The sequence below is a fragment of the Apodemus sylvaticus genome, chromosome 3 (genome assembly GCF_947179515.1).
Source record: "Apodemus sylvaticus chromosome 3, mApoSyl1.1, whole genome shotgun sequence".
NCBI classification, from domain to species: domain Eukaryota; kingdom Metazoa; phylum Chordata; class Mammalia; order Rodentia; family Muridae; genus Apodemus; species Apodemus sylvaticus.
The window spans coordinates 130,451,093-130,476,739 of NC_067474.1; the positions used below are offsets into that span (position 1 = coordinate 130,451,093).

At 39.1% G+C, this 25,647-nt stretch overlaps 1 protein-coding gene across 2 annotated transcripts; it reads right to left on the minus strand.

Moving 5' to 3' along the window:
• Positions 1-1,051: 1,051 nt before the first annotated feature.
• Nasp (nuclear autoantigenic sperm protein) lies at positions 1,052-25,629 on the minus strand. 2 transcript variants are annotated; one of them, XM_052177064.1, is made up of 15 exons: positions 25,453-25,629; positions 20,535-20,582; positions 17,320-17,430; positions 13,514-13,594; positions 11,280-11,389; positions 9,690-10,658; positions 4,674-4,753; positions 4,080-4,165; positions 3,905-3,978; positions 3,341-3,529; positions 3,072-3,238; positions 2,428-2,484; positions 2,265-2,342; positions 1,580-1,708; positions 1,052-1,239 (listed from the first exon to the last, which is right to left on the minus strand). In XM_052177064.1, the coding sequence occupies exons 1-15, from the start codon at positions 25,509-25,511 to the stop codon at positions 1,159-1,161; spliced, it is 2,319 nt and encodes a 772-aa protein (XP_052033024.1). In that variant the 5' UTR covers positions 25,512-25,629; the 3' UTR covers positions 1,052-1,158. The 2 variants fall into 2 exon arrangements, with proteins under 2 accessions (XP_052033024.1, XP_052033025.1); XM_052177065.1 differs by lacking the exon at positions 9,690-10,658 and having other exon boundaries at positions 25,453-25,628.
• Between the last annotated feature and the right edge of the window lie 18 nt (positions 25,630-25,647).

The window sequence follows — 25,647 nt, forward strand, 5'->3', positions numbered from 1 at the left end:
GTATCCTGGACATAACCATAGCAAGGATCTTGCCCTGTACATAAACTGTTCTGACTGGAAAAGTGGGGAAAAACACTTTAGGACTTGGAGTATTAACAATACAAAGTTATCAAGAGCCAGATACAGTTAAGCACCCCTTTTGTGACTAGAACAAAAAAATTAGAAAAACTGGAAAAGTCATTCTACACAATTCCCATCCTCAGGACTAGACTGTCACCAGGATTTGTAACAGAAATGAGGGAAGAGTCTGTTTAACAAGCGCTTATGAGGCAGCTCAGTCTGGGTCTTAATTCATGCACCCTAACTGCCGTAGCCCAATAGATGGCATTAACACCTGACCACCATCCCTCAATTAGACACCCGAAACTGATGGACCAGTTTGCCACTCAACTCTGTATCCCACAATGAGGTACTCAAGGCAGCCCAGGGACCATTCTTGTAGAGTCAAGTATAATTCAAGAACAAGGGCTTTGTTAAAATTAGCATATTTATTTTTTTAGACAAAACTGCAGACAATATAACAATTCCACTTATTGACATATTGTAACCTTTCTATACAGAAAATAACAGACTTTCTCCTGCAGTCTTCTACTTGTTTCCCACTACAGTGTGAGCCTTTCAAATCAGAGCTTGAGTCTAACAAGTTTTCCTCAGGAATCAATTCCCATGTTTCTGCCAGTTTTCCCAGGATAGGATTATGGCATTAAATGGAAACCAGGTTAACATTAGATAGGTACAAACCAAGACCTTGGTCATATTCCATCATCCATTTTCAGCACCAAACTGATTTCTACCAGTTCTTATTTAGCAGACTCTATCCAGGGACAGCACCACTGAAAGCTTACAAGGTAATTAAATTCAGCCAAGTATATGGTAATAGAAACATAGCACCAGTAGAAGATGAAGGGCCTCTAGCCATATTTGATCACCTCCACATTAGACAGGAAATGGGTTGTGCAATAGCAAAACACGAACATGTACACACAAGAAATGTAGAGTGCCCCAAAGCATTCCACCAATATTTAAGAAAAAAAGCCATCAAAGCCTCAGCTGTTGCCTACAATCTTTATTGGAGTTATACAAAAAGAATCCCCAAAAGTGAAAAAATACATTATGTACAAAACCACTTTCCCTCAGGAGGAAGGTTCTGCGCGCCTCTTAACATGCAGTGCTTTCAATTGTAGCTGCAGACTCCACTGTCCCCTCTGCTGTTGTCTGGTTGTCAGCCTGATTCTCAGCCTGAAAGACAAAGATCCTAGCTATAACTTACCCTGACATAAGTCATCCCATCATATCTTAACAGCAGGCTTCAGTCCTTCCCAACCAGATAAGCTGACAAACCCAGGACTTCATACAGGAAAGATAAAGTAGAAAGGATCAAATAGTATTGTTGACCAGATATTCTTTCGTATATTCATTATTAAAGAAACCATACATTTGAATCCATCTGCCAAGTATCCAGTAACTTCATATGGAAACTATTTTCAGTACGTTCATTCCACATATGCACCTGAGAGGCCTGGCTTGCCAGCAATAACAACAGTGTGTGAGGCAAGTGGCCATGTCTTACACTACCTACCTCAGCCTCCATGTTTTCTGACACTTCATTTCCACTGGAGACAGCATCCCCACTGCCTCCATTCACCTCTGGCTCCTGTTTAGCTTTCTTTGCATCATCTTTCCGGGGACTCTCTTCCTCTGGTTTCCTCTAAAGGTAGAATTGTAAAGGGGTCATATTTATCTTAAGAAAACAATTGGAGAAAAATCCTGAAGCCACTGTGGTGCCAACATCTTAAACACCCTCAATCACAGTCCTGTGCTGCTGACCACAACATAAGTGATGCCACAATGATCTTAAAATTGACATAGTTGAAGCACACAGAATGGACAAGGATGAAGGGTACAGATCTAAACAATGAAGCAGCACAAGCAAGGACAAAGAAGCAAAGACACCACAGGGAAAGAATTTTTGACAGGCGAAGTGTGAGAAGGCCTGCTATGGAGGAAACCAGCAAGATCCCTAAAATGGATTCATCTTCTCAATCCTCCAATAGCTTTCGAACAGCCAGCAAGTTAAGGTGTAAGGTTTGCCAGCTAAATTATTCCAAGTGAAACCCATTCATGCAAAGCCTTAGCCTCTTTGAAAATGAACTGTGCCACTTAGGAGGGTAAATCTATTATTCCTCGTGTATTATTAAACTTCCCACCCTCAAAATGCAGACGTTGTAAAAGTAAAAAAAAAAATAAGTTCATGTAATTTTTACCTTCTTTCTGACAAGGTGGGAAATATCAGTCACACAATTTGATGAGGATGCACCATCTGTTGGTTTTCTACTGGCAATCTGGCAAAATGAGTCTTTGTTAGTCATCAATTTACAAAAACCTTTAGACTCATCTTAAGCCTACTGACAGAAACAAAATACACACCATGGATACTGAGGCACCGGCTCCACTAGGAGTAAAACCTGAAGTAGAGCTCTCCACCTGTGTGAAACACAGATATAGAAGTTACAGCATAGAACTTCAGTCACTCAGGCTCAAGGTGCCTACCACACAAGCACCTGATTAAAAGGTAAAATTCCTTTTGCCTACAGCATCACAGCAAGTCTTCAACACAGACACTTGGAAAATTCAAAGTAGGCAAGAGACTAAACTGATTTCATGTCCTATTTCCAATGCAGAGTATACCCCAGCATGCTAGGCCAGAAGCAAAACAAGGCAATTTATGGCTAAGATACTTCATCTATGACTTAAGCTGGTTTTTTTTTTTATGGTATTCTCAAAAACATTTTACAAATAACATAATATACTATAATAATTTATACTGAAAGGGAAAGAAATGTCCAAGGTCAAATATAAAGTAGCAGTGACAGAATCTACATCTGTATCCTACATACAGAAAATACTTTCTAACCATGAGACAACTTATACAAGTGAAATGCGCTCACATTCTGACCAACTAACTCAAAATCGATTCATGAGAAAAAGTACCTTTTAAATGGACTATAAGTATTAATCGTACCATACACATATTTTACTTAAAAAAAATTTTAAAATAAAAATCAACAAACCAGAGTAGCTTTCAGGGCAAGTTCAGCTACATTCCCACTCCGCTGAGAATCCTTTGCATCTTCTATCTTCTCTCGAATTTCAGGTAGCAGCTCTTTCAGCTCCTCAATTTCTTTCTCATATTCACTAAATGATCCTTCAGCCTCCTTCATCTGCTCATGTAGTACAGCTACAAAGATAGATCAGCTTTCAGTTATTAACAAAGAACCCACTTTTTCCCCACAGTGTAAATGAGGGTATCACCTTAACAAAGTAACTGCTGTTCACTTACCCATTCTCTTCTCAATGACTAGAATAGATTTGCCAAACTGTGCTACTGCCTCATCATACTGAGAGTTGTAACCATAGGCCAAACCCAACTGATAGTGAGTCTCTGCAAGAAGACGATCGTGAGCTTCCAAATATTGTTCTTGCAGGCTTAGGCAAGCCTGAAACTCCTCCACAGCTTGGATATAATTCTCTGATAAATGAAATAACACCATGGACAGCATTTAGCACAAATTCAGTTCATGAATGGACTCTTCTCTACATCTTTCCAAACAGGGTCTCACTATATAGATCCTCTGCTTCCCCTCCAGAATGCTTGTATTAACTGTCAGGATACATGATTTACAAGGCTGTTTACGCGTCTGGACATTATAGGTAACTCAGACCTCCTATTCTATCTGTGGCATTCTGTTATATACAGATAGATCAGGGTTAACACATTTCTCCTTTAGTCAGCAGAGGGCTGGAAAACCTAGCTTTGTAATTTGGATGTTCAAAGTCAATTCTAAGGAAAACATAAGGGGAGAATGGGGAAAGGTAGGAGACAGCATAAAGGAAAATGCATTACCAGATTCAACACTAACTTCTCCAAGCTTAAGATGAGCTTGTGCAGCATAAAGCTGGGCTTCTTTTGTTTCTTGCCTAAAAAAAAGATTAGTAAACCCTTAATTGTCAAATCATAAACTGTTTCTATTTTCAACTGTAAATTCCCACATGAGCACAAAAACACCAAGAGTTTTTACCTCTTAAAAATGATCTTGGCTAAATCCAGCATATCCCAGGCAAGTTCTAAATTCCCAATTTCCTCCTCTTCATTTTCTTGAAGAGACTGAAATATACCCCAGTCATTGGCATTAGGCAAAAGAACAAGACAGGCTTTTTTTTTTTGGTTGGTTTTTTTTTTGTATTTTTTCCCCCCGAGAGAGGGTTTCTCTGTATAGCCCTGGCTGTCCTGGAACTCACTCTATAGACCAGGCTGGCCTTGAAGTCAGAAATCTGCCTGCCTCTCCCTCCCAGAGAGCTGGGATTACAGGCGCGCAAATACCACCGCCCGGCTGACAGGCATCTTTTAGAGACTGAATCGTAAATGTATAATTTTAAAAAAGAGAAAACTGGTTGCAATTCAAAATGCAGGCCTTCTCCCTAAAACCTACCAAATGTGAACCCACTATAAGGTGTCACCTTATCTCAGTGAAATATAATTATGTTATATTTCATTTTATAATGAAAAAAAAAAAGGATCCCTAAGCCCTCCCCAAGGACCAGCTTACAGGAATCTTTCCTATATTAATAACCCATAATTCTCCATCCAGTAACAAAGTTATAATGGTGCTTACCTTTTTGTCATGAACTGATTCATTTAGTGTTTCTTCAGCCTTGTCATTTTCTTTGTCTTCTTCCTCTGAGCCTTCAGTTTCTACAAGAAAAAACTCCTTAGTATTGAGACATAGCTAAAAGTATTTCTTGTCTCATCTGATTTTCATAAGTATCTGTCAACCTACATTCTAAGATAGAATGGAAAAGAGGCTAATCCAAGTCAGTAAGTACCTGATCTGAAATTTAACTTCAGTTAGTGGTTACAATCTAACTCAAATCTAATATACACTAGAATATACACTAGAATATACCTTATACTATATTCATCCAAATGTCAGTTAAAAGACTAATGATTTTCTTGTAAAACTAAACCTGGTATGATTCAGAAGATCACGTATATATTGCCTCTTAAAAAAAAAAACATATGCTCAAACATATTTTTAGTCATTTGTTAAGATAATCATATTAAACTCCAATTATCAAAACCTAAATAATTCAAGACCATTCAGAATACCAAAAACTAGCTTTCCTACAATAAGTTATGGGGAAGAAGAGAAATGTCTTCATCAGCTCTCCCCAATGAGCAAGTCACAGACTCCAGCCAGCTCAAAAGAAAATCAAGAACTAGTTACTTTAAGATTTAAGTATGTAGCCACATTGACAACTATTCTGATATACAGTTACACATCAGTTGTCCAAATAAGCTTTTATAATTACTATTGATAAGACAAATTAAAATTCGAACTGTCAGAAGTTTTAGTTGATACAATCAATTCACATAGATTAAGTATATACTCACTGTCATCTTTCATTAAGCTAGATGGGGACTTTTATGTTCTTGTTTTTTCCTCATCAACCAAACAAAAACTTACTATATACCCCAAACTTCTCTCGAAAACCCAGGAATCAGCAATATTTCTACATCTCCCTTGTAGCTAGTTAGGAGTACAGGTAAACGTTTAACTCTTCCCCCACCAAAAAAATAAAATAAATCACAAATGCCACCACACTACAACCTCTATGAAAATGGAAATAAGAAAAGTTGGGGATTTTTTATTTTTTTGAGAGAAGGCTTTGGCTATTAGGAAACCTGCTATGTATACCATGCTGGCTTCAAACAAACCTCTGCTTCCAAGGTACCTACTAAACATGCATTCCACAAAGCCTAAGCTAAATGCCAGCAGTTTTATCTGCAAATCAACTGGTACAATGAGAATAGGTACAGAAAATTCCTATATATTGCCAATTGCTAGCACTATCAAAGTACTTCAATAATTTGAAAAGAACAACCTGGTTAACTATAGTAAACTAGCAAACGCTGTGTAATCAAAAGGTTCACATTTTTGTATGTAAGGTATGTATCCATGGAGACCAGAACTCAATGTGTCTGTCTTCCTTTGCCACTCTCTACCTTATTTTGGGAAATAGGGTCTCTAACTGAAACTGGAGCTCAACAACTGGCTAGTTCCCAGGATATAAAAAGGCCCACATATGTTTGACTATGTAATTCACTGCTTCTGAAATACAGCCACCAAAGAATTTTTTAAAAAATTTACTTAGGGTTTGAGAGATGGCTCAGCGGTTAAGAGCACTGACTATTCTTTCAGACGCCCAGAGTTCAATTCCCATCAACCATATAGTGGCTCATAACCACCTTTAACAGGATCCAATACCCTCATCTAGTGTGTCAGTCACAGTGAGTACACTGGCAGTGACATGTACTCACATGCACAAAATAAATTTTAAAAAAATTTTTTAAAGGATTTAATAAAAAATCATGGGTGCCGGGCAGTGGTGGGGCATACCTTTAATGCCAGCACTTGGGAGACAGAGGCAGAGGCAGGCAGATTTCTGAGTTCGAGGCCAGACTAGTCTACAGAGTGAGTTACAGGACAACCAGGGCTACATAGAGAAACCCTGTCTGGAACACTCCCCGCCCCCACCCGAAAAAAAAATCATGAGTGTGCATGCAAACAAGTACAAACACCTACAGAAGCCCAAAAAAGGGTTTCATGCTGGAGGTGGAGTTACAGGCAGTTGTGAACTGTCTAATGTGGGTGTTAAAAGCAAACTCAGGTCCTTTTCAAGAGTTGTACTTGCTCTTAACAACTAAGCTACCTATCCAGCTCCAACATGTGCTTTAGTTTTCTAAGTTTAAAACTAGATAATGACTTCATCCAACCTCCAAAATAATCCAAGAATGCAGAATTAAATACACGTGCTTTCACAGTACTCATAAAACCAGGCATGGAAGGAGGATCATTTAGAGGTGTAGACTAGGGCTGGAGAGATGGCTCAGTGGTTAAGAGCACTGACTGCTCTTCTGAAGGTCCTAAGTTCAAATCCCAGCAACCACATGGTGGCTCACAACCATCCATAATGAGATCTGACACCCTCTTCTGGGGTGTCTGAAGATAGCTACAGTGTACTTACTTTTAATAATAAATCTTTAAAAAAAAAGTTGGATGAAGACTAAGGCCAGGTAGTAATAGTGCATGCCTTTAATACCTACACAGTAGGCAGAGGCAGGTCAACCTCTATACATTCAAAGCCAGCCTAATCTACAGAGTACTGAGTTCCAGAACTCTGTAAGGGCTATAAAGAAAACCTGTCCTGAAAACAAACAAATTAAAAGGTTGAGGCTAACAAGAGCTATACTTTCATTTATTGGTGAAACTAAACTAAGCTATAGAGTGAGATACAGTCAAGAAAAAAAATTACAGACATATATTTAATTATCTGGTATTTATACCTATACCAAAGTATCATGAAACTTAATTTGGCATAAAATAACTTAGAATTTTGTACATTAATGTTCTTTCAATGACCTAATAATGGGTTTCTCTCGAGAAATCTTTGTTATTGCCTTTTATGGAATAGTAGAGATGAGCTAGGTTAATAAGAAAGCCACTAACTATAAGGCTCCCAAACTTAGTAACCTGTGATCAAACACTAATGGGGATATACTTAAATATCCTCAGCAAATATAAATTTAAGTATTTCCTGACCTTCTTGCAAATGAGTATTACAAGTCATGTGCATATTCCATTTTCCTATTTTAACATCTGATCTTGTGACATACTTAAAATATGCCAAAACCAAAATTAGAAATTAATAAAATATATTAAAGATAAATAAGCTATGCAGTCCTTACATCTGTAAATCCCAGCACAGAGGGCACGTCATAGGCAAGGGGACTGCCATTATTTCAGGCAAGTATTAATTATAGTGAGTTCCTGCCTCAAAAATAAATGAAAGCATGCTAATTCTAGAATTCCTATCGGTAAATCAAGTACCACCCACCAGATCAATTAGCACATACCTTGAGCATAGTCAACCTTTATGACTACAATTTAAATTTTTGTCTACTTACCAACCACATCTAACATGACAGTAAGAGAAGAGTACACTGATTATCTGTATGAGCAATATAGATATCCCAGAAATGGTAACAGGCCAAGTACCATGAAATGGCTTGTTAATTTCTTGTGAATCTAGATCAAACTTTTGTCAGGCAAGTATTCTACCATTCAAGTGCCATCCCATGCACTGGGGTTTTGTCTGTAGAAATCCATGTATGTGAGTGAATGTAGGTGATCCTATGTCACTGCATCTATACTAGGAATAAGATGGCCTTGGGTGGCTCAGAGATGGAACAGGGTCTTGTGTGACAGGCTAGTTGTTCCACAAGATTCTAAGAAATCTATACATGGCTCCTATCTCTCCTTAGGAAGGCTGGTATAGAGGATATGACAACTTTTATGTGGATTCTGGGGACTCATTCAAACTTAGGTTCTCACACTTGAGTGGCATGTACTTTTACCCACAAATAAAATAAGGATTAGCATTTATCCAATATAATGGAACCAATCATGGAAAGCCAGACTCACCCATCTCTATTAGGTGTGATGAAGGCTTTCTACCAAGACCGTATTTATAAAATCCACAAAATTTTATTTACCAAAGAACACTGAAAAAAATGTCATTTTCAGGGCTGAAATTGTGATTCAATAGTATAGTATTTAGCTAACACATATGAAGCCCTGTGTTCAATCCTCAGCACTTCAGAGGGGGAAGAATCAAAACAAGACTTTTCCAAAAAGCTGAGGAATTCAATTCTATGCTTTCTATTAACTCCTAAAGCTCAAGAAGTCCAACAGTCCTACCACTTAGCAAGTTCAGGTCTGACTATGTCTCTGCTGGCTGGAGTACAGGGACCTGCACACAGGCTTACCAGAATGGTCAAGTAATAAAGATGTGTCACTGAAAAATCAGTAACTTAAGACAACCCGTGAAATAGTTTATAATGCAGAAAATTAACTGAAATATACCTGTAATTATTAATGCCAATGTTAGATGAGATTTAAATACAGTAGAATCCCCAACTGAGCACAACTCAAGTCAGACATGCCAACTAGTTAGAGGCATAAATATTGATAACTGAATCTGAATTAAGCCAATAGCACTATAGTTGATTAGCAGCCAAAGCAAGCATTAAATGAAGGAGGAAAGCAACAAAAGGGATAATAGCTAAGTACTTTGCTATCTCTTGTCCCTTAAGGGGACTACTGAAATTAAAGTGAATAATCCTCTAAACATTTCTATGAAAAGTGAAAAGGGCACCAGAAAGTTAACTGACTTCACTTAAATGGCATGCCTGCTTAAGTGTACCAATTAAGTGGATTCTACTGCTCTGTTCCTACTTCCTACAACAGAAGAAACCATGTGAACAGTAAATTTAAAAATACAAAGGCATGCAAGTGAACATCCATTCAGCATTCTCTGCCAGCCTAGCCTACTATGTCCCTAGCTATCCCCACAACCCATTTCTAATCCACCCTTCATATCATTTTGATGGCTAGCATGGCATAACAAGTTACTGACTGCTAGCCAAGTTTCAAAAATCAGAAGACCTTCTTTGTAGTTTCTAAAGGCAGACTGAAAATTCTGAATGGAAGGCTGACTTTTACCAATGATTAGTGAGTCAAATCTAGAAATGTACTCCACCCACTGCAGCTCTATCATATCCCGGTTACCTTCACCCTCTTTCATCTGTTCGTCTCTCTCTTGTGTCTCTTCATTAGCAGCTATCTTAAATTTGTCTTCAGGTGCTTTCTCCGTGGCCCTCTGGGCTACCTTGGTCTCAACCCCATCTCCAGCTGCCTCAGACTCTTCTACAGGTAGCATAGCTTCCTCCTGTTCAGGAACCAGCTCTGCCTTGACCTCTACACTTGAGCCATCTTTAGTTTCTGTTAGTCTTTCTGCAGAAGTCAGTGGTTCACTAGGAGTCTGATCTCCTGCAGTTGATTGTCCAACAACTGGACCATTGTTGGGAAGAACTGTAATCTCCTGCCCTGGCTTCTCAGATCCAGCCTCTGCAGCCACTACTGGTGATACGTCAACATCTTGCCCTGACAGTTGCATAAGAACAGCCTTTCCTATTTCACTCTCAGAGTCAGCTACCTGATCCTTTGGCTCCTCCCTACCCACATCCACTGACTTGACTTCAGGGTCTATTTCAGCTTCTATTTCTACCACCTTCATTAAAGTGCCCTGCTTTTCTGGAGCCCCAATAGGCTGATCTTCTGAAGTTTCTTTTGGCTTTTTCTCTAAGCTTATTTTGTCCTCTCCCTCCTCCTGAGGCACTGTTTCTCTAAATTCTTTATTTTGAACATAAGCTCCAGAAATTGATTTTCCTTCCTCAGTACACATTGATTCCTGTTCTGTCTTCCCAGAAGTGACCTCATCTTCTTTCAGTCCTGGTACTGCTGCTTCTTTTGCCTCTTCAGAGGAGTCAGTTAACTGCTTTGAAGTCGATTCAACTTTTTCCTGGAGCTTCTCTGCAGGCTCACTTATATCCATATCTTCTCTTCCACCCTTCTCCACTTCACTTTCCTGTTCTTTATCAGTTTCAGGCTTTGTCAGAGACTTGCCTTCTGCTTTTTTGGCTTCTTTTTCTCCCATGGCGTCATAAACCTGTTCTCTCAACTCTTCCCTTGCTTCCTCTACATGGTCAAAGAACATGAAGCATAAACATGTCTCCAAGTTTAATGATAAAAGCATAAATTGAAAGTAGAAATACATTCCCTTTAAGTCTTAAGTTTTATCAGATGCCCCCATGAGAAAAGCAAAGGGAGAAAAGGAGAATCCAAGCTAGCAAAGCAACATACTGCAAAAGAAATGAAGCCTGTAGGTTTACATCAAGTAATCTGTTACCAGTCAGAAAAGAGATGTCAAGCTTTCCTCCCTCTCTTTAAACATTATACTTATTTGATTTGTAAAATTCTAACAGCCAAACTTAGAAAATATTTAATTTTCTAAGATGTGCAAAACAGAAATGCTCCAAGGACAATAACTGAGCTATGGAAGATGTTTTAAAAATATGCATCAGAAAAATATTGTTTTATTAATATTTCATATGCCAATTTAAAAGAATTTATCTATTTGCTACATTTAGTTATTCTCTTAGACGCTCACTATCACTTTAGTAATGGCCTACACTTACTGCATCAACCCAAGTATCTTTGGAGAGTCCAACCACCATAAGGAGAACCCTATTTTCATAACTTATTTAAAGGAAGTATCAGTCGTCGCATCTCTTGACTGTAGCATGCAACTCTACATACCATCTACATTATCATTATTTTCTACCAAAGATTCATCTTCTGTTTTTTCTCCTTCTTCCTCTTCTACATGCACTCCTTCTAAGGCATTTCCCAACACTCCATTCTCCATTCTATAAGAGGAAAAAGCACAAAAGTATAACTAGTTCCTAACAATATATTTTATGATGGGGGGGGAGCAGAAAAAGAAATTAAGTAAAGAAAATATAAAAATATATGTTCAAAACAGGACAAGTTCTACAAGTTCCAGGCCAACCAGGTCCGCACAGCAAGACCTAGTCTTTAAAAATAAGGAGTGTGGGGAGGGAGAGGCAGTGCAATGGCTCAGTGGTTAACAGCACTTGTCTCTCTTAAGAGGACCTGGTTTCATTTGCTAGCATCCATAGACAGCTCACAAATGTCTGTAATTCAAGAATGAGAATTCTGGCCTTGGGAAGTACTTTGCACTCATGTACACAAATCTACCTCTGCATATATTAAATAAGAAAATAAATTTTTCTTTAATTTTAATTTTTTTTTTTTTTTAGACAATTCCTTTGTCTAGCGCTGGCTGTCCTGTAACTAGCTCTGCATAGCAAGCTGGCCCTGAACTCAAGAGCTCAGCCTGCCTCTCCCTCCCAAGTGCTGTGATACCCTGACTGGCTAAAATAAGAAAAATCTTAAAAGAACAGCAACAATAGTAACAAAACTACAGGCCCAGCCTGTGTCACATGCCTTTAATGTCAACTCAGGAAAAAGAATCAGGCAGTTCCCTGTGAGTTCAAGACCAGGCTGATCTACACAGTAAGACTTTCTGTAGTGGTCTGAATGAGAATTGCTCGTTAGAATGCTTGATCCCTAGCTAGTGGAACTATTTGGAAAGGCCTTGTTGGAAGAGGAGTGTCACTTGGGGGTGGGCAATGACATTTCAAAATTCCAAGCCATTCCAACAATGGTTACTGCTCCGGTGGCATGCCTGTCAGCCCTGCACCATGTTCCCTCTTCCATAATAGTTATGAAATCACCCTCTGAAACTGTAGGCCTCCAATAAGCTAATTTCTCTAAATTACTTTGATCAACTAAGACCCCCCCATATCAAAACAAACAGCAAACAAAAAACTAAGACCAACTACATATTCAAGGAAGACACCAATGACCAAAACTTTAAGAATAATGAATGCCCAGCTGTAAATGGAACTTCTATATCACCTCATGCATGGTTCAGAGAACTCCAAGAGAGGCACAGAGAATGAATGAACTGGAGAGAAAGGGTGGGGACACTGACTTCAGATATGACAAGACAAGAACACTTTCTGCTCAATAGCAACTGTGCTTAAACCTATGTAAGATCGCCACATGACTGGCTGATTATGAACAATTAAAATATACTACAGAAACCATTTAAAACTTCTAACAAACACTAATGCAATAAGATGCTAAGAGAAAGCAGACTCTCACTTCAAAAGTACAAATAGTGATTATCATCTAGAGAATAAAACACCTATCCATATCGGTAGTAGAGACACACTATTTTATAGACTATACTAAACTAAAATCTACTCCCATTTCCCTTAAATGGCCAGTGACATACTATCAACTTAATGTGTTAGTACTAACTCATCATTTACAACTAATGCATTAAGTGTTCTAAATATTCACAAAAATTCAGAAACTTAACAGAACTATTATGTAAACAGTGGTCATTATTTTGTATATTTAATAAATAGCTTTATTTTTATACAATAGTTATACATTAACTTAATAAATTAAACAGTATAATATATATATATATTAGATGTGTTGAGCAGTTTCTAACAATGTTAATAGTGAGTCTTTGCAAGTGGAGAGAAAGAAAAAGCTCTCCTTTTAAGTTAGACTACAAAACTTGAATGTGGTCCAGGTCCTGCTTCAGCCTCCCCAGATTTTGGGAAATTCAGGAATATAGAACCCTAACAAGCAGATACTTACTAGATATTTTCATGTGTTACTTATTCAAATACTGCTCAATACAGTCCTTGTTGAGTAAATGCTTTAAGCTTGCTCAGAGTGTTTCTTAATGTTCATATCTCCGTATTAAACTCTGATCAACCATTTGACTATATTATTAAAAAGATCATTGCTTCTACTAATTCAAAACACAAAACATAATTTCATTCTTTGCATAAACAATTTTAGCCAAGAAGAAAGCTTCAATTTTTAAAGAAACCCAAGTGAAATAAACTATTGTACTCATAAAACAAGACTTTCCCAAAACATACCTGGCCAACTCCAGAAGTGACTTCCCATAAAAAAAGAAGGCTTCTCCACACTCATTAGCCGTTTCTCCATACTTCTTACCTCTACAAAGAAAGTAAAGACCTAGTCTGAACATTTTTAAATGCTAGTTAACAACACATGAAGTTAATGTTACATGTTTTAAATCTATATATAAAATGTATAATTTAAGTGCCACCAACTAAGTTTTTATAAGAGGTATTCTTCCTGCTACCTTATAAATACCATGTGGACCAGAACAGTTAGATGATCTTTGGTTGGGACTTACCTGATGAAAAAGAACCATGGAAGTGCATTCCAAAATAAAGGCTATTGTTTCTGATTGTGTTTTTAATTTATTTTTATTTTTCATTCATTGGTGTTTTCACTGCATGCATGTTTATGTGAGGGTGTCATAAGGCCTAAAGCTAAGGTTACAAACAAGTATGAGCTGCCATGTGGATACTGAGAATTGAACCGTGGATACTCTGGAAGAATCGTCACTGATCTTAACCGCTACACCATCTTTCCAATCCCCAAAATATGGTAATACTGAAACCAGGATACCTAAACCAAAATTACTTTTCAATCCATAACTAGCAATACACTATTAGACAAATTCTTCTATCTTGGTGCCTAAAATTTTCTTTTTTGTAAACTTCAAAATGTTATTAACGGCTCAGAGCTATTTTACTAAAATGGTTGCCCAGCATGGTGGTATGCAAGGTTTAATCCCAACCCTCTAGAGAGAAGGGGGGGAGGGGTACAGACTAATTTCTGAGTTCTAGGCCAGCCTAGTCTAAGGAATGAGTTCCAGGACAGAGAAACCCTGTCTGGGGGAATAATATGCCTAGGAAAAACAAAACAAAACAAACAAAAAACTAAAAAGGTAGATGGAAAAGTTGAGCAATGGGGCTTATAACTTTAATTCTAGCATTTTGGGATGCAGAGGCTAATGATTTCTTGAGTTGGAAGGGATGGTCAGCATGGTCTCCTGAGTCTCGTCTCCAAAAACAAAAACAAAAACAAAAACAAAAACAAAAAAAGGTAGCTGGAAAAAGATGAGTGGTTAGGAGCACTTGTTCCTGGCACCCACATGGTTAACAACCATAATGCCCGTTCAAAATCCAGTATCCTCTTCTACCCTCTTGAAGGTACCAGGCAAGCACACATAAATATATACCCATACACTCAGGGCTGGAGAAATGGCTCTGTAGTTAAAAGCAAGTATTGCAAATTCCAGGTCTAGAGAATGCAAAACCTTCTTTGAGCCTCTAAACTAATGGACATACATAAAACATTAAAAACCAAAAATTAAGGGTATCAACTTTCATGGATTCCAAAGTCTAGCATCAGTCATAAAAACTAAACCAACTAATGTTTTAAGACTATTAGACAAGGGGACTAGAGAGAAGGCCGGCTCATCAGTTAAAAACACTAACTGGGGGCTGGAGAGGTGGCTCAGCAGGTTAAGAGCACCGACTGCTCTTCCAAAGGTCCTAAGTTCGGATCCCAGCACCCACATGGTGGCTCACAACCATCCCTAAAGAGATCTGACGCCCTCTTCTGGTGTCTGAAGACAGCTGCAGTGTACTTACATATAATAAATAAATAAATAAATCTTTAAAAAAAAAAAAAAAAAAAAAAAAAAAAACACTAACTGCTCAGAGTCCCAGGGTTCAATTTCCACCACCCACGTGACAGCTAACTCCATTTCCAGGAGATCTGAAACCCTCACATAGATATAAGTGCAAGCAAAACACTTAATGGTCATGAAAAAAAAAATAATAATAATAATTAAAAAAAAGCTGAGTATAAGAAAAAAGTATTGTGTCTAACGTTATATTTAAGTAAATTGCATGACAGCAGTTTATCTTAAATTATTTTCCTAAGCAACGAGAACTCTTTAAAGCCAACACTGAAGGGGAAATATTCCAATATATCCTGACAGCAATACAGTAAAAACGATGATCGTTCCAAAATTCTAAAAAATAAACTAAGAATGTTTACTTTAAAAACCCATTCACTAGAGTTATCTTGGAAGAGAAATCTCACCTGAGACAATATCTGAGACAACCTACTGTCATTTTCTGAATGTATGATTAATATGGGAAGTGCCCGCTACCCCCCCAATGAGTCCATTGTAGACAGTACCACCTCTGGGCAGGTGGTCATGATATTCTAAGAAAGCAGAACGAGCAAGACATTGAGAACAAGCTAGTAAGCAATGCTCCTGCCCTGAATTCCCTCAATGATAGGAGTATGATCTGGATATGTAAGAAATAAACCCTTAATAATACTTAACCCAAGTTGACTTGGGGGCATGATGTTTATCACAGCAATACAAGGGAATAAGACCCCAGAACATATTTGATCTTCACTCATAGCACATTATGAAATACCTCAGCTCAAATTTATGAAGTCCAGACAGAACAAAGGCAGGCAGGCCCCTTTGTTGCAAACATCCAAGAATAACATTGTTCTGCATGCTGAGAGAAGAAATTGGGCACAGGCAAAAAGTAAATCCAAAACCTACGAAAGCTTGTAGGAATTTTTTTCCTAGTATAAATAAAAACACATGACAAACCAGGCAGTGGTGGCGCATGCCTTTAGAGGCAGAGGCAGGCGGATTTCTGAGTTCAAGGCCAGCCTGGTCTACAGAGTGAGTTCCAGGATGGCCAGGGCTACACAGAGAAACCCTGTCTCAAAAACCACAACAAAAAAAAGTTGCTGCCGGGCGGTGGTGGCGCACGCCTGTAATCCCAGCACTCTGGGAGGCAGAGGCAGGTGAATTTCTGAGTTCTAGGCCAGCCTGGTCTACAGAGTGAGTTCCAGGACAGCCAGGGCTACACAAAGAAACCCTGTCTCCCAAAAACAAAAACAAAAACAAAAAAAAAAAAGTTGCTGCTCTGGCAGAGAAACTGAGTTTGATCCCGAGCACCCACACACTTGACAACTCACGATCTACTATCAAAGGCATCCCAATGCCCAATTCAGGCCTCCATAGACACTTGGCACACATATGGCATACATGAATATTTTCAGGCAACATATTTATACACATAAAAAAATTAAAAAAAAAAAAAACAATACTGATAGCCCAGTAGAATAAGGGAATAGCTTAATGGTAATGTACTTACTTTCCATCTAAATGTTCTTAGAATTAAACTGAAGTTATTTTTCAAGACAGAGTTTCTCTGTATACCCGGATATGCTAGTATTCCCTCTGTAAACCAGGCTGGCCTCTGCCTCCCAAATTCTGAGATTAAAGATGTATCCCGGGGGCTGGAGAAATGGCTCAATGGTTAAGAGCACTGACTGCTCTTCTGAAGGTCCTGAGTTCAAATCCCAGCAACCACTTGGTGGCTCACAACCATCTGTAACGAGATCTGATGCTATCTTCTGGGGTGTCTGAAGACAACTATTACATATAATAAATAAATCTTTAAAAAAAAAAAGATATATCCCACCACCACCCGACTCAAGCATATTTTAATAATAAAAAGAAAAAATGATTATTTTTTCCTCTTAATCATTAGTGACTAAGATGAAAAGTACCTTATTCAAAAAGATAAAGACTGAAATTACCCAGTAAAATTTAGGTTTTCAGAATTATAATAAAAACTCATCCACAGAAAATAAAGTCAGTTGTTTTTGTGGTTCCAAAGAATAGACATGGGAGTTCACATATATTAGACAAATATTCTACCACTATACTCCTACCCTTATTTTTCCTTCTTTCTCTGCATAGAAAACCTGTTACAAGGTTGTAAGCAATATACTACTGTTTTACAATGGGACATATACTTACAAAAGACTAGCGGCTTCCTGGAATGCATTAACAGCTGCTGGAATGTCACCCATCACCAGATGTTTCTGTCCTAATCCCAGTAGTTTCTTAGCTTCACTATCCACATCCAGACTGAAAGAAAAATGTTTTATTTAGTGTCAAATGATGTTTACACCAATATTCATTTGATATATTACATTTAAACCATAACAGTTGGGCTGTAGAGATGGCTCAGCAGTTAAGAGCACTGACTGCTCTTCTGGAGGTCTTTTTTTTGGGGGGTGGGGGTATTTGGGTTTTGTTTGTTTGTTTGTTTGTTTGTTTGAGACAGGGTTTCTCTGTATAGCCCTGGCTGTCCCGGAACTCTCTGTAGACCAGGCTGGTCTTGAACTCAGAAACCCGCCTGCCTCTGCCTCCCAGGAGTGCTAGGATTACAGGCATGAGCCACCGCCCAGCTTCTTGCAGAGATCTTAAATTGAAATCCCAGCACCACATAGTGACTCACAACCATCTGATGCCCTCTTCTGGTGTCTGAAGACAACTACAGTGCACTCATATAAAACCTAATTTTAATTCCTAACATTCTATATATAAAAGTTATTTGACCTCCACAATCCATGCTGTGGTGCACAGACAGACAGACACATAGACACACACACACAGTGCTTTAAAAGAAAAAGGGGGGAATGGAGCAGAAGCCAGAATTTAAGAGGCAGGTGGATCTCTGAAAATTCAAGGATACCCAAGAATAAAAGAAGGAAATATGGATATAGCTCTGTTGATAGCATTGTCTAGTATCCAAACACAAAAATCCCCAGGTTTAATCTCCAGCACTGCATAAAAGCAGGTATGGGACCACAGATCTGCAATCTCAGCAGTTGGAAAGATGCAAAAAAAATTAAAATTTTAAGACCATCACAGGAAATACAGGGAAGACTAAGGCCAACCAGTGTTATATGAAACCCTCTGGAGGGAGGGGTAATTTGATCCCAGCAGAGGCAAGCAGATCTCTTGAGAATTCAAGGCCAGACTAGTTAGTATAGTGAGTTCCAGGATAGCCAGGGCTGTTATACAGAGAAACCCTGTCTGGGTACACAGACAAACTAAATAAATAGGGGGCTATGGTATTTGCTCAGTGGATAAATCTCTTGTTGAACAAGGATGAAGACTAGAGTTGGATTCCTAAGACCCTCTTAAATGCAAGGTAGACCCATTTGTATTTCCAGTACTTAGAAAGTAGAGAAGGGATTGTATTCAGCAAGATCTGGGTTGAGTTGAGAGAGACCCATATTCAATGAATGATCAAAGATTCAACCTTGTGCCTTTGAATGAACATGCGTGCACATGACACACACCATACAAGCATATAAACACATATACAAAATAAGCATACCACAAACATAAATATAAAATTAAAAAAAAACATAACATGGTGACACACCCTTTAATTCCAGCACTGAGGAGGCAGAGGCAAGTAGATCAGCATGGTCTACATGGTGTGTTCCAGGTGAGCCAGGACTAAAATAAGGCCTTGTTCTCAGAAGGGGAAGCATGGTATATGTTGGGATGAGAGTGATGCAGAGAGGCTAGAAAAGGCTCAGTATAAGCACTGGACCTATATTCAATTCCCAGCACCCATATGGCATCTAGTTCAAGGGGATCTAGTAACCTATTCTGGCTTCCAGGTAACACTAAGTAGACAGTACATGTAGACAAAACACCTATACACATAAAATAGTAAAATAAATAAAATTTAAAAATGTTTAGAAGAGGTGAATATGGATGTAAGTTGGAAAAATGCCTACCTATGGATGAATCCTTAGGTTTAAGCCTAGAATAGCATATAACCCGTGTGGTGGTATAAATCCCCAACTACGTAGCAAGTTAAAGACCAGGTTAGGTAATCCAGGATTGGTGGTGCATACTTGTAATCCCAGCACTTAGTAGAAAGGAATGGGTCTCGCAAGTCACATTGACAGGCCATGAACGCTAAAAAACAATCAGTCTTCCTGTTTCAACTCATAGAATAGTTACCACATTTTTTTAAAGTCACCTCTATTTTCATCAAATCATTTTGAAGTACTGGGACATCGTCAAATCACCATGGTCAAAAATACTTTTCCAAAAGTTTAAATTATTTTTAAGGTTTTGTTGCTTGTTTTTTGTTTGTAGCTTTTTTCTTGGTGTGTGTTGGGGGGTAGGTAGGGTCTCAATCTGAGGAAAACTCCTATCTTAGCATTCCATATGCTGGGCCAACTAGACACACCCTAGAGTCATTTGAGTATCAACTGAGGAATATAGCCCAGAATCAGACTGGCCTGTGGGACCAGACAATTGAGGACAGCACCATCCTTAGAATCATGGACCTCCACTGTAAACAAACAAAAATAAACTTGCTGAGCATGAGCCTGTAAGTAAACCAAAGAAGAAAACAGTGGTGTTTCCATGCCTCCCATTGATTTTCCTTATTGATGCTTGAAGTGTTAAGCCCAAATCTTTTCTTCCCCAGGTTGTTTTTACTCAAAGTTTTATAATAGAAAAGAAAATAACTAGGGTTACTATAAAATGTAAGCTCAATTTTTTTCCCTGTTGCTGTAGAGTAAACCTTGATTCTTATACATACTAAGTAAGAAAGCACAGTAACAATTAAGCCACACTGAAAATCTTAATTTTCATTTACCTTTAATTTTATTACTGGATTCCCCCAAGGAAGACTCTCATTTTGGACAAAATGTCTTCTAAATACCCAGGTATTTAAAAAATCTGTTAGCAGTTCATAGTGGTCATCATGGCATATCCTTTATTTATGCTGGAGGGATATCAGATTTACCTACTACTGTGTTGTAGGGACAAATTTTATTCATAAAAATCATCTAAATGAATCCCTGAAGCCAGGCAGTGGTGGCACACACCTGTAATCCCAGCACTCTGGGAGGCAGAGGCAGGCTGATTTCTGAGTTCAAGGCCAACCTGGTCTACAGAGTGAGTTCCAGGACAGCCAGGGCTATACAGAGAAACCCTGTCTCCAAAAAACAAAAACAAAAACAAAACAAAACAAAAAACAAAAAGAATACCTGAACAGGTTTTACAGACCCTAGAGGCATCTAAGAAGAAAAGAGAGGGGCAGAAGATACAGTTCCAGAGATACTATGAGTAAAGCCTCAGATTTCATCCCCACTGAGCAGATAGATATAAACTATTTCAGATATAAACATAATTGTACCATATAATCTTACCTCTCCATTTTATCTGCAGAGGTAGAAGGAGCAGGAGCATCTTCAATTCTATTATCAATAAAAGAGAAAACAATTAAAATGGAAGATTGTTTCATCACCACACTGGTTTTACTCTATTCTAGGCTTAAACCTAAGGATTCATTTCTTTTGCATAGGTAGGCATTTTTCCAACTTACGCAGAAAAATACAAAAGCATAAAAGAAATTTTCATGTTCTAAACATCTTGGAGGAGTGGTGATGTATGCTTTAAGTACTCTGTAGGTAAAGGCAAATGGTTTTCTGAGTTCTAGGCCAGCCTGATCTACAGAGTGAGTTCCAGGACAGCCAGGGCTACACAGAGAAACTGTCTCAAAAAAGGGGGGGGCCTAAGGGGGAGGCCTGGAGAGATGGCTCAGCGGTTCAGAGCACTAATCGATCTTCCAGAGGACCTGAGTTCACATCCCAGCAACCACATGGTGGCTCATAACCATCTTTAATGAGATCTGATACCCTCTTCTGGTCGTGTCTGAAGATAGCGACAGTATACTTATATATAATAAATAAATTTTTTTTTCTGGTTTTTTGGATTTGGTTTTTTCGAGACAGGGTTTCTCTTTATAGTCCTGGCTGTCCTGGAACTCATTCTGTAGACCAGGCTGACCTCAAACTCAGAAATCTGCATGCCTCTGCCTCCCAGAGTACTGGGATTACAGGCATGCGCCGCCACCACCACCCGGCAAATAAATCTTAAAACAAACAAACAAAAAACACAAACCATATACTTATTGATGCATATACATTATTAAGTTCAATTCTTTGGTTGAGTGGGTAAAGTCACACTTGCTTCCCAAGCATGACAACCTAAGTTTTATGACTAGAATCCACATGGTAGGACAGAATGACTCACATAAATTGTCTTCTGATCTATCCACGTTGTCCCCTTACTACTACACAAAATTCAATGTAACTTAATAAACAAAGTTTAATCCTAAATCACTGAATCAAGCAGCAACTTTCTTACAAAAAAAACAGCAAAAAAACAGGCACAATAATTTAAAAAGTACAGGACTCAACAAAGCAGGCTATAAACCAGATCCTAGAATGGCCTTTTTGATTCTTATATACAACAACTCTACAGCAACTAGTTATATTCCCATTGATTATGATTCATAGATACTAAGCAAAATCTTCAAATGCTAGACTTAAGTGATCTACCACTGAGTTACTACCTCTATATCCAAGGACTATAAGATTATGCCAATCCAAGGGAGCAGGAACAAATTTATTAACAACCATGATTAAAGGACTACATTTTTATTTATTTCTAATATGTAACAGATGAAATAAGACATGTCATGTCACAGGGCCATGTCAGATTATGCTGTGTTTCTAACTACACTAAAGCTTTGTACATTTCTTTGTATATACCATTAACAATTTACAAAACACTGTATGAATTCACCTCTGCCACCCATGTACTAGAATAAAGGTGTGTCACACTTAGCATTAAAAATTATTTTATGGGGCTGGAGAGATGGCTCAGCAGCTAAGTACACTGACTGATCTTCAGAAGATCCTGAGTTCAATTCCCAGCAACCACATGGTGGATCACAACCATCCATAACGAGATCTGACTCCCTCTCCTGGAGTGTCTGAAGACAGCTACAGTGTACTTACATACAATAAATAAATAAATAAATCTTTAAAAATATCTAAAAAAAATTTATTTTATGTGTTTAATTTTAACTGACAACTTACAAGAACAGGCAAGTCATTTACAGGGTTTGGTGATCATGTTGTAATTAATCCCAACACTCAGGAAGAGACAAAAGGATCAAAAGAAAAAACAAAAACATTTGGGGCTAGCTAGATGGCTGAACAAGTATAAGTACTTGCTTGCAGGACTGATAACTCAAGTTAAAGTCCCCAGAACTCACTCCTGAAAGGTGTCCCTGACCACAAGAGGGCTCTGGCACCACACTTACACATATATACACAACAATAAATAACCTTGTTATTTTTCAAAAATATACTTTTTCTTAGTTTCTTTTTGTAGCCTTGGCTATCCTGGAACTAGCTCTATAAACCAGACTGGCTCAAACTCAGAGATCTGCCTGCCTCTGTTTTCCCCAGGAACGAGATTAAGTATTACATCACTATGCAGCTCAAAAATATACTTGTTAAATAAATTGTCAGGCTAGTTCCTAATGGTGGCTTATGCTTTTAATCCCAGTACTTGGAAAGCAGAGGTAGGTCTGAGTTTGAAGCCAGCACAGTCTACATTGTGAATTCCAAGATAGCCAGGGCTATGTAGTAAAACCATATTTCAAATATAAAACAAAATAGTAATAAACTTAAAAAAAAAACAGATTTCTATAAATAGAAATCTATTTGGTTGTCAAGAAAAGTAAAAATACTAAAGTCTGGAGAGATGGCTCAGTGGTTAAGAGCACTGGCTGCTCTTCCAAAGGTCCTGAGCTCAAATCCCAAACCCGAGCAACCACATTGGGGCTCACAACCATCCATAACAACATCCAACTCCCTTTTTCTGGAGTGTCTCTAGACAGTTACAGTGTACTTATGGAATCTGATGCCCACTTGTGTGTCTGAAGACAAGACTCAATAGATTCACCTGCCTCTGCTTCTTCAATATTGGGAGATTAAAGTCGTGCGTCCACCACTGCCTTAGGCAAGACATAAAATTCATTCTGAACAGCAAGAGGGCTGAAAAACACATTTGCTAGGCTAGAGAGATGGCTCAGGTGTTAAGATATCCACATGGTGGCTAATAGCAACCTGTAACTCCAACTCCAGTAGATCCAACACCCTCTTCTAGCTTCACATGGCATACACTCACACACATATAAAAGAAAAACCCATCCAGACAGTTGTAGCACATGCCTTTAATCCCAGCACTTGGGAGGCAGAGGTAGGTGGATTTCTGAGTTTGAGGCCAGCCTGTTCTACAGAGTGAGTTCCAGGACATCCAGGGCTACACAGAAAAACCCTGTTTCGTTTAAAAAAAAATTATTTTGATTGCAGGGATTGATGGTACACAACTTTAATACCAGCACTTGGAAAGCAGAGGCAGATGGAACTCAAGGTCAGCTTGATCTACAAAATGAGTTCTAGGACTACCAGGAAACCCCTTAAAAAAAAAAAAAGAAAGAAAAAACTCTCAAAAAATACATTTTCAAAAAATGCTTGTTCTTGCAGAGGACTCAAGTTCAGTTCCTAGCACACTCATACAGGCCCATACCATCTTTCACTCCAGTCCTAGAGATTCAAAGCCTTATTGCCTCTATGAGCACACCAGCATGTGTGTGGTGCAGACATATAAAACTATTAATTTTTTGTTGTTGTTATTTTGGTTTTTGAGTTACGAACCCTACATAGTTCTGGCTGTCCTGGAACTCACTATGTAGAACAGACTGGCCTTATAGATAGCCACTTGAGAATTAAAGATGTGTACCACTATGCCCAGCAACATACATGCATACATATATACACACATACATAAAAAGAAAAGAGGGTAAAACAGGCTGGCCTCAAAGCCAGCATGTAACAAAGAATAACCATCATTGTTTTAAAAATAAGCTGAAGGCTAGATACTGGTAGTACACTCCTTTAATCCCAGCACTCGGGTGGCCAAGGCAGTCTGAGTTCCAAGGCAGCCAGGGCTACACTGTCTGGAAGAACTGAGGAAGGAAAAAAGCTGAAGATCTAACCAAAAACAGGCAAGCATTCTCAAACTGTAAAGTATTGGAAGGAAAGGGATCCCCAATGTAATACAAACAGCTGTTCAGAAAGCACTATAAATGGAGATTCTTTCTGTAATAAAATGTACCGAATTCCCAAACTTAATGTACTCTGGTCCTAAAAAAATAAAATGAAGAGGAATAGGAAAGTGGAATCTGAAAGTAAAACTGTATTTTCCAAATGGTTGAGTGGTTTGAGAACCACTGATTTTCAGGAACCCACTAGAAAAGGAAGCAAAAGGTGATAGGGTAAACTGTACTGAGTGAATGTCAACTAAAACATATAAACCTTTAGAAAAAAAAAAGCACTCAAGTATCTCACAGGCACCTCACGTTTACTTTTTTTTTTTTACCCAAGGCAAAACTTCTAAATGCTCAAGGGACAGAAAAAAAATACTATATGTCTCTTGAAGCAATAAAATCTCCGACCCACACACCGAAAACCTAAAGAATCAAGACACTTCTCCGCAAATGTGTAGAGTTACAAAGCTTCAATCTCGTAACCACACTCAGATTACAGTAAACCTAGGAGGAGTATAGAAGAAAATTCACTGCGCTCCGCTGCTCCGGCAAAAGCAGCATAAACTCCAAACAATGGGGTTTTCCCGCCTCCTAAAGGCCCCGCCCACTCCGAAGAGCCAAATCTACGAAGGCAGGAGTGTAAAGCCCCGCCCTCTGAGAGGCCCCACCCACCCGAGTCCCCAGTTCCAAGCCTTCATCCTCGTGTGGGTTTTTTTTTTTTTTTTTTTTTTTTTTTGGCGCCAAATCTGTTGGCCAATTTCTAGGTTCGTCTACAGACTCTCTACAGAGGCGCACCCTAGGAGTGCGCGGACCGTAGGGGCTCAAGAACCGACTGGAGTTGGGCCCCGCCTACCTACCCGCAACCTCGGGCCGGCCGGGGTGGAAGAAAAGGGGCCGGCGATGGAGACAGCCACCACTGCCCCCGGCAAGATGGCGGCCGTGAAAAGCCGGGCAGGGGGCGCCAGCCACCCGCCGTTACCGCTAGTGCGCCAGCTCTTCGCAAGTGGGGCTTCTCCACAGACCAACCCTCTCCGAACGCCCTCAGCTGTCTAGGGGAAGGGAGCTGTCCCACCCACCCCTCCGTCCCGCCCGCGAAGCCAAGTCCACCAGCTCTCCCTGAGGACTGGCCAATTCCTCAAGCTCGACACAGTCCCGCTTACTTGTCAGCGGAAACCAGCTCCGCGGCGATGGCAGCAGTGGCTGTAGACTCTGTGGCCATCGTTCCCCTGAGGTGGTGGGCCAGTGGGCAGAACACTGCCTGCGAAGAAAACGAGAGAATTCCGGACAGCAAAGACTTACTCAGGCAGAGAAAATGGCAGATTGGAGACCCCGCGCGGTTGAGGCCCTCTTATATA

Coding starts and splice junctions, on each gene's coding strand:
- Nasp (XM_052177064.1), bottom strand. CDS start 25,511: ATGGCCACAGAGTCTACAGCCACTGCTGCCATCGCCGCGGAGCTGGTT. Junction 4,754..9,689: donor ACAGATGAAAGAGGGTGAAG/GTAACCGGGATA, acceptor TTTTTCTTGTAG/AAACTGAAGGCTCAGAGGAA. Junction 3,530..3,904: donor AGAAGTTAGTGTTGAATCTG/GTAATGCATTTT, acceptor TTCATTTATCAG/AGAATTATATCCAAGCTGTG.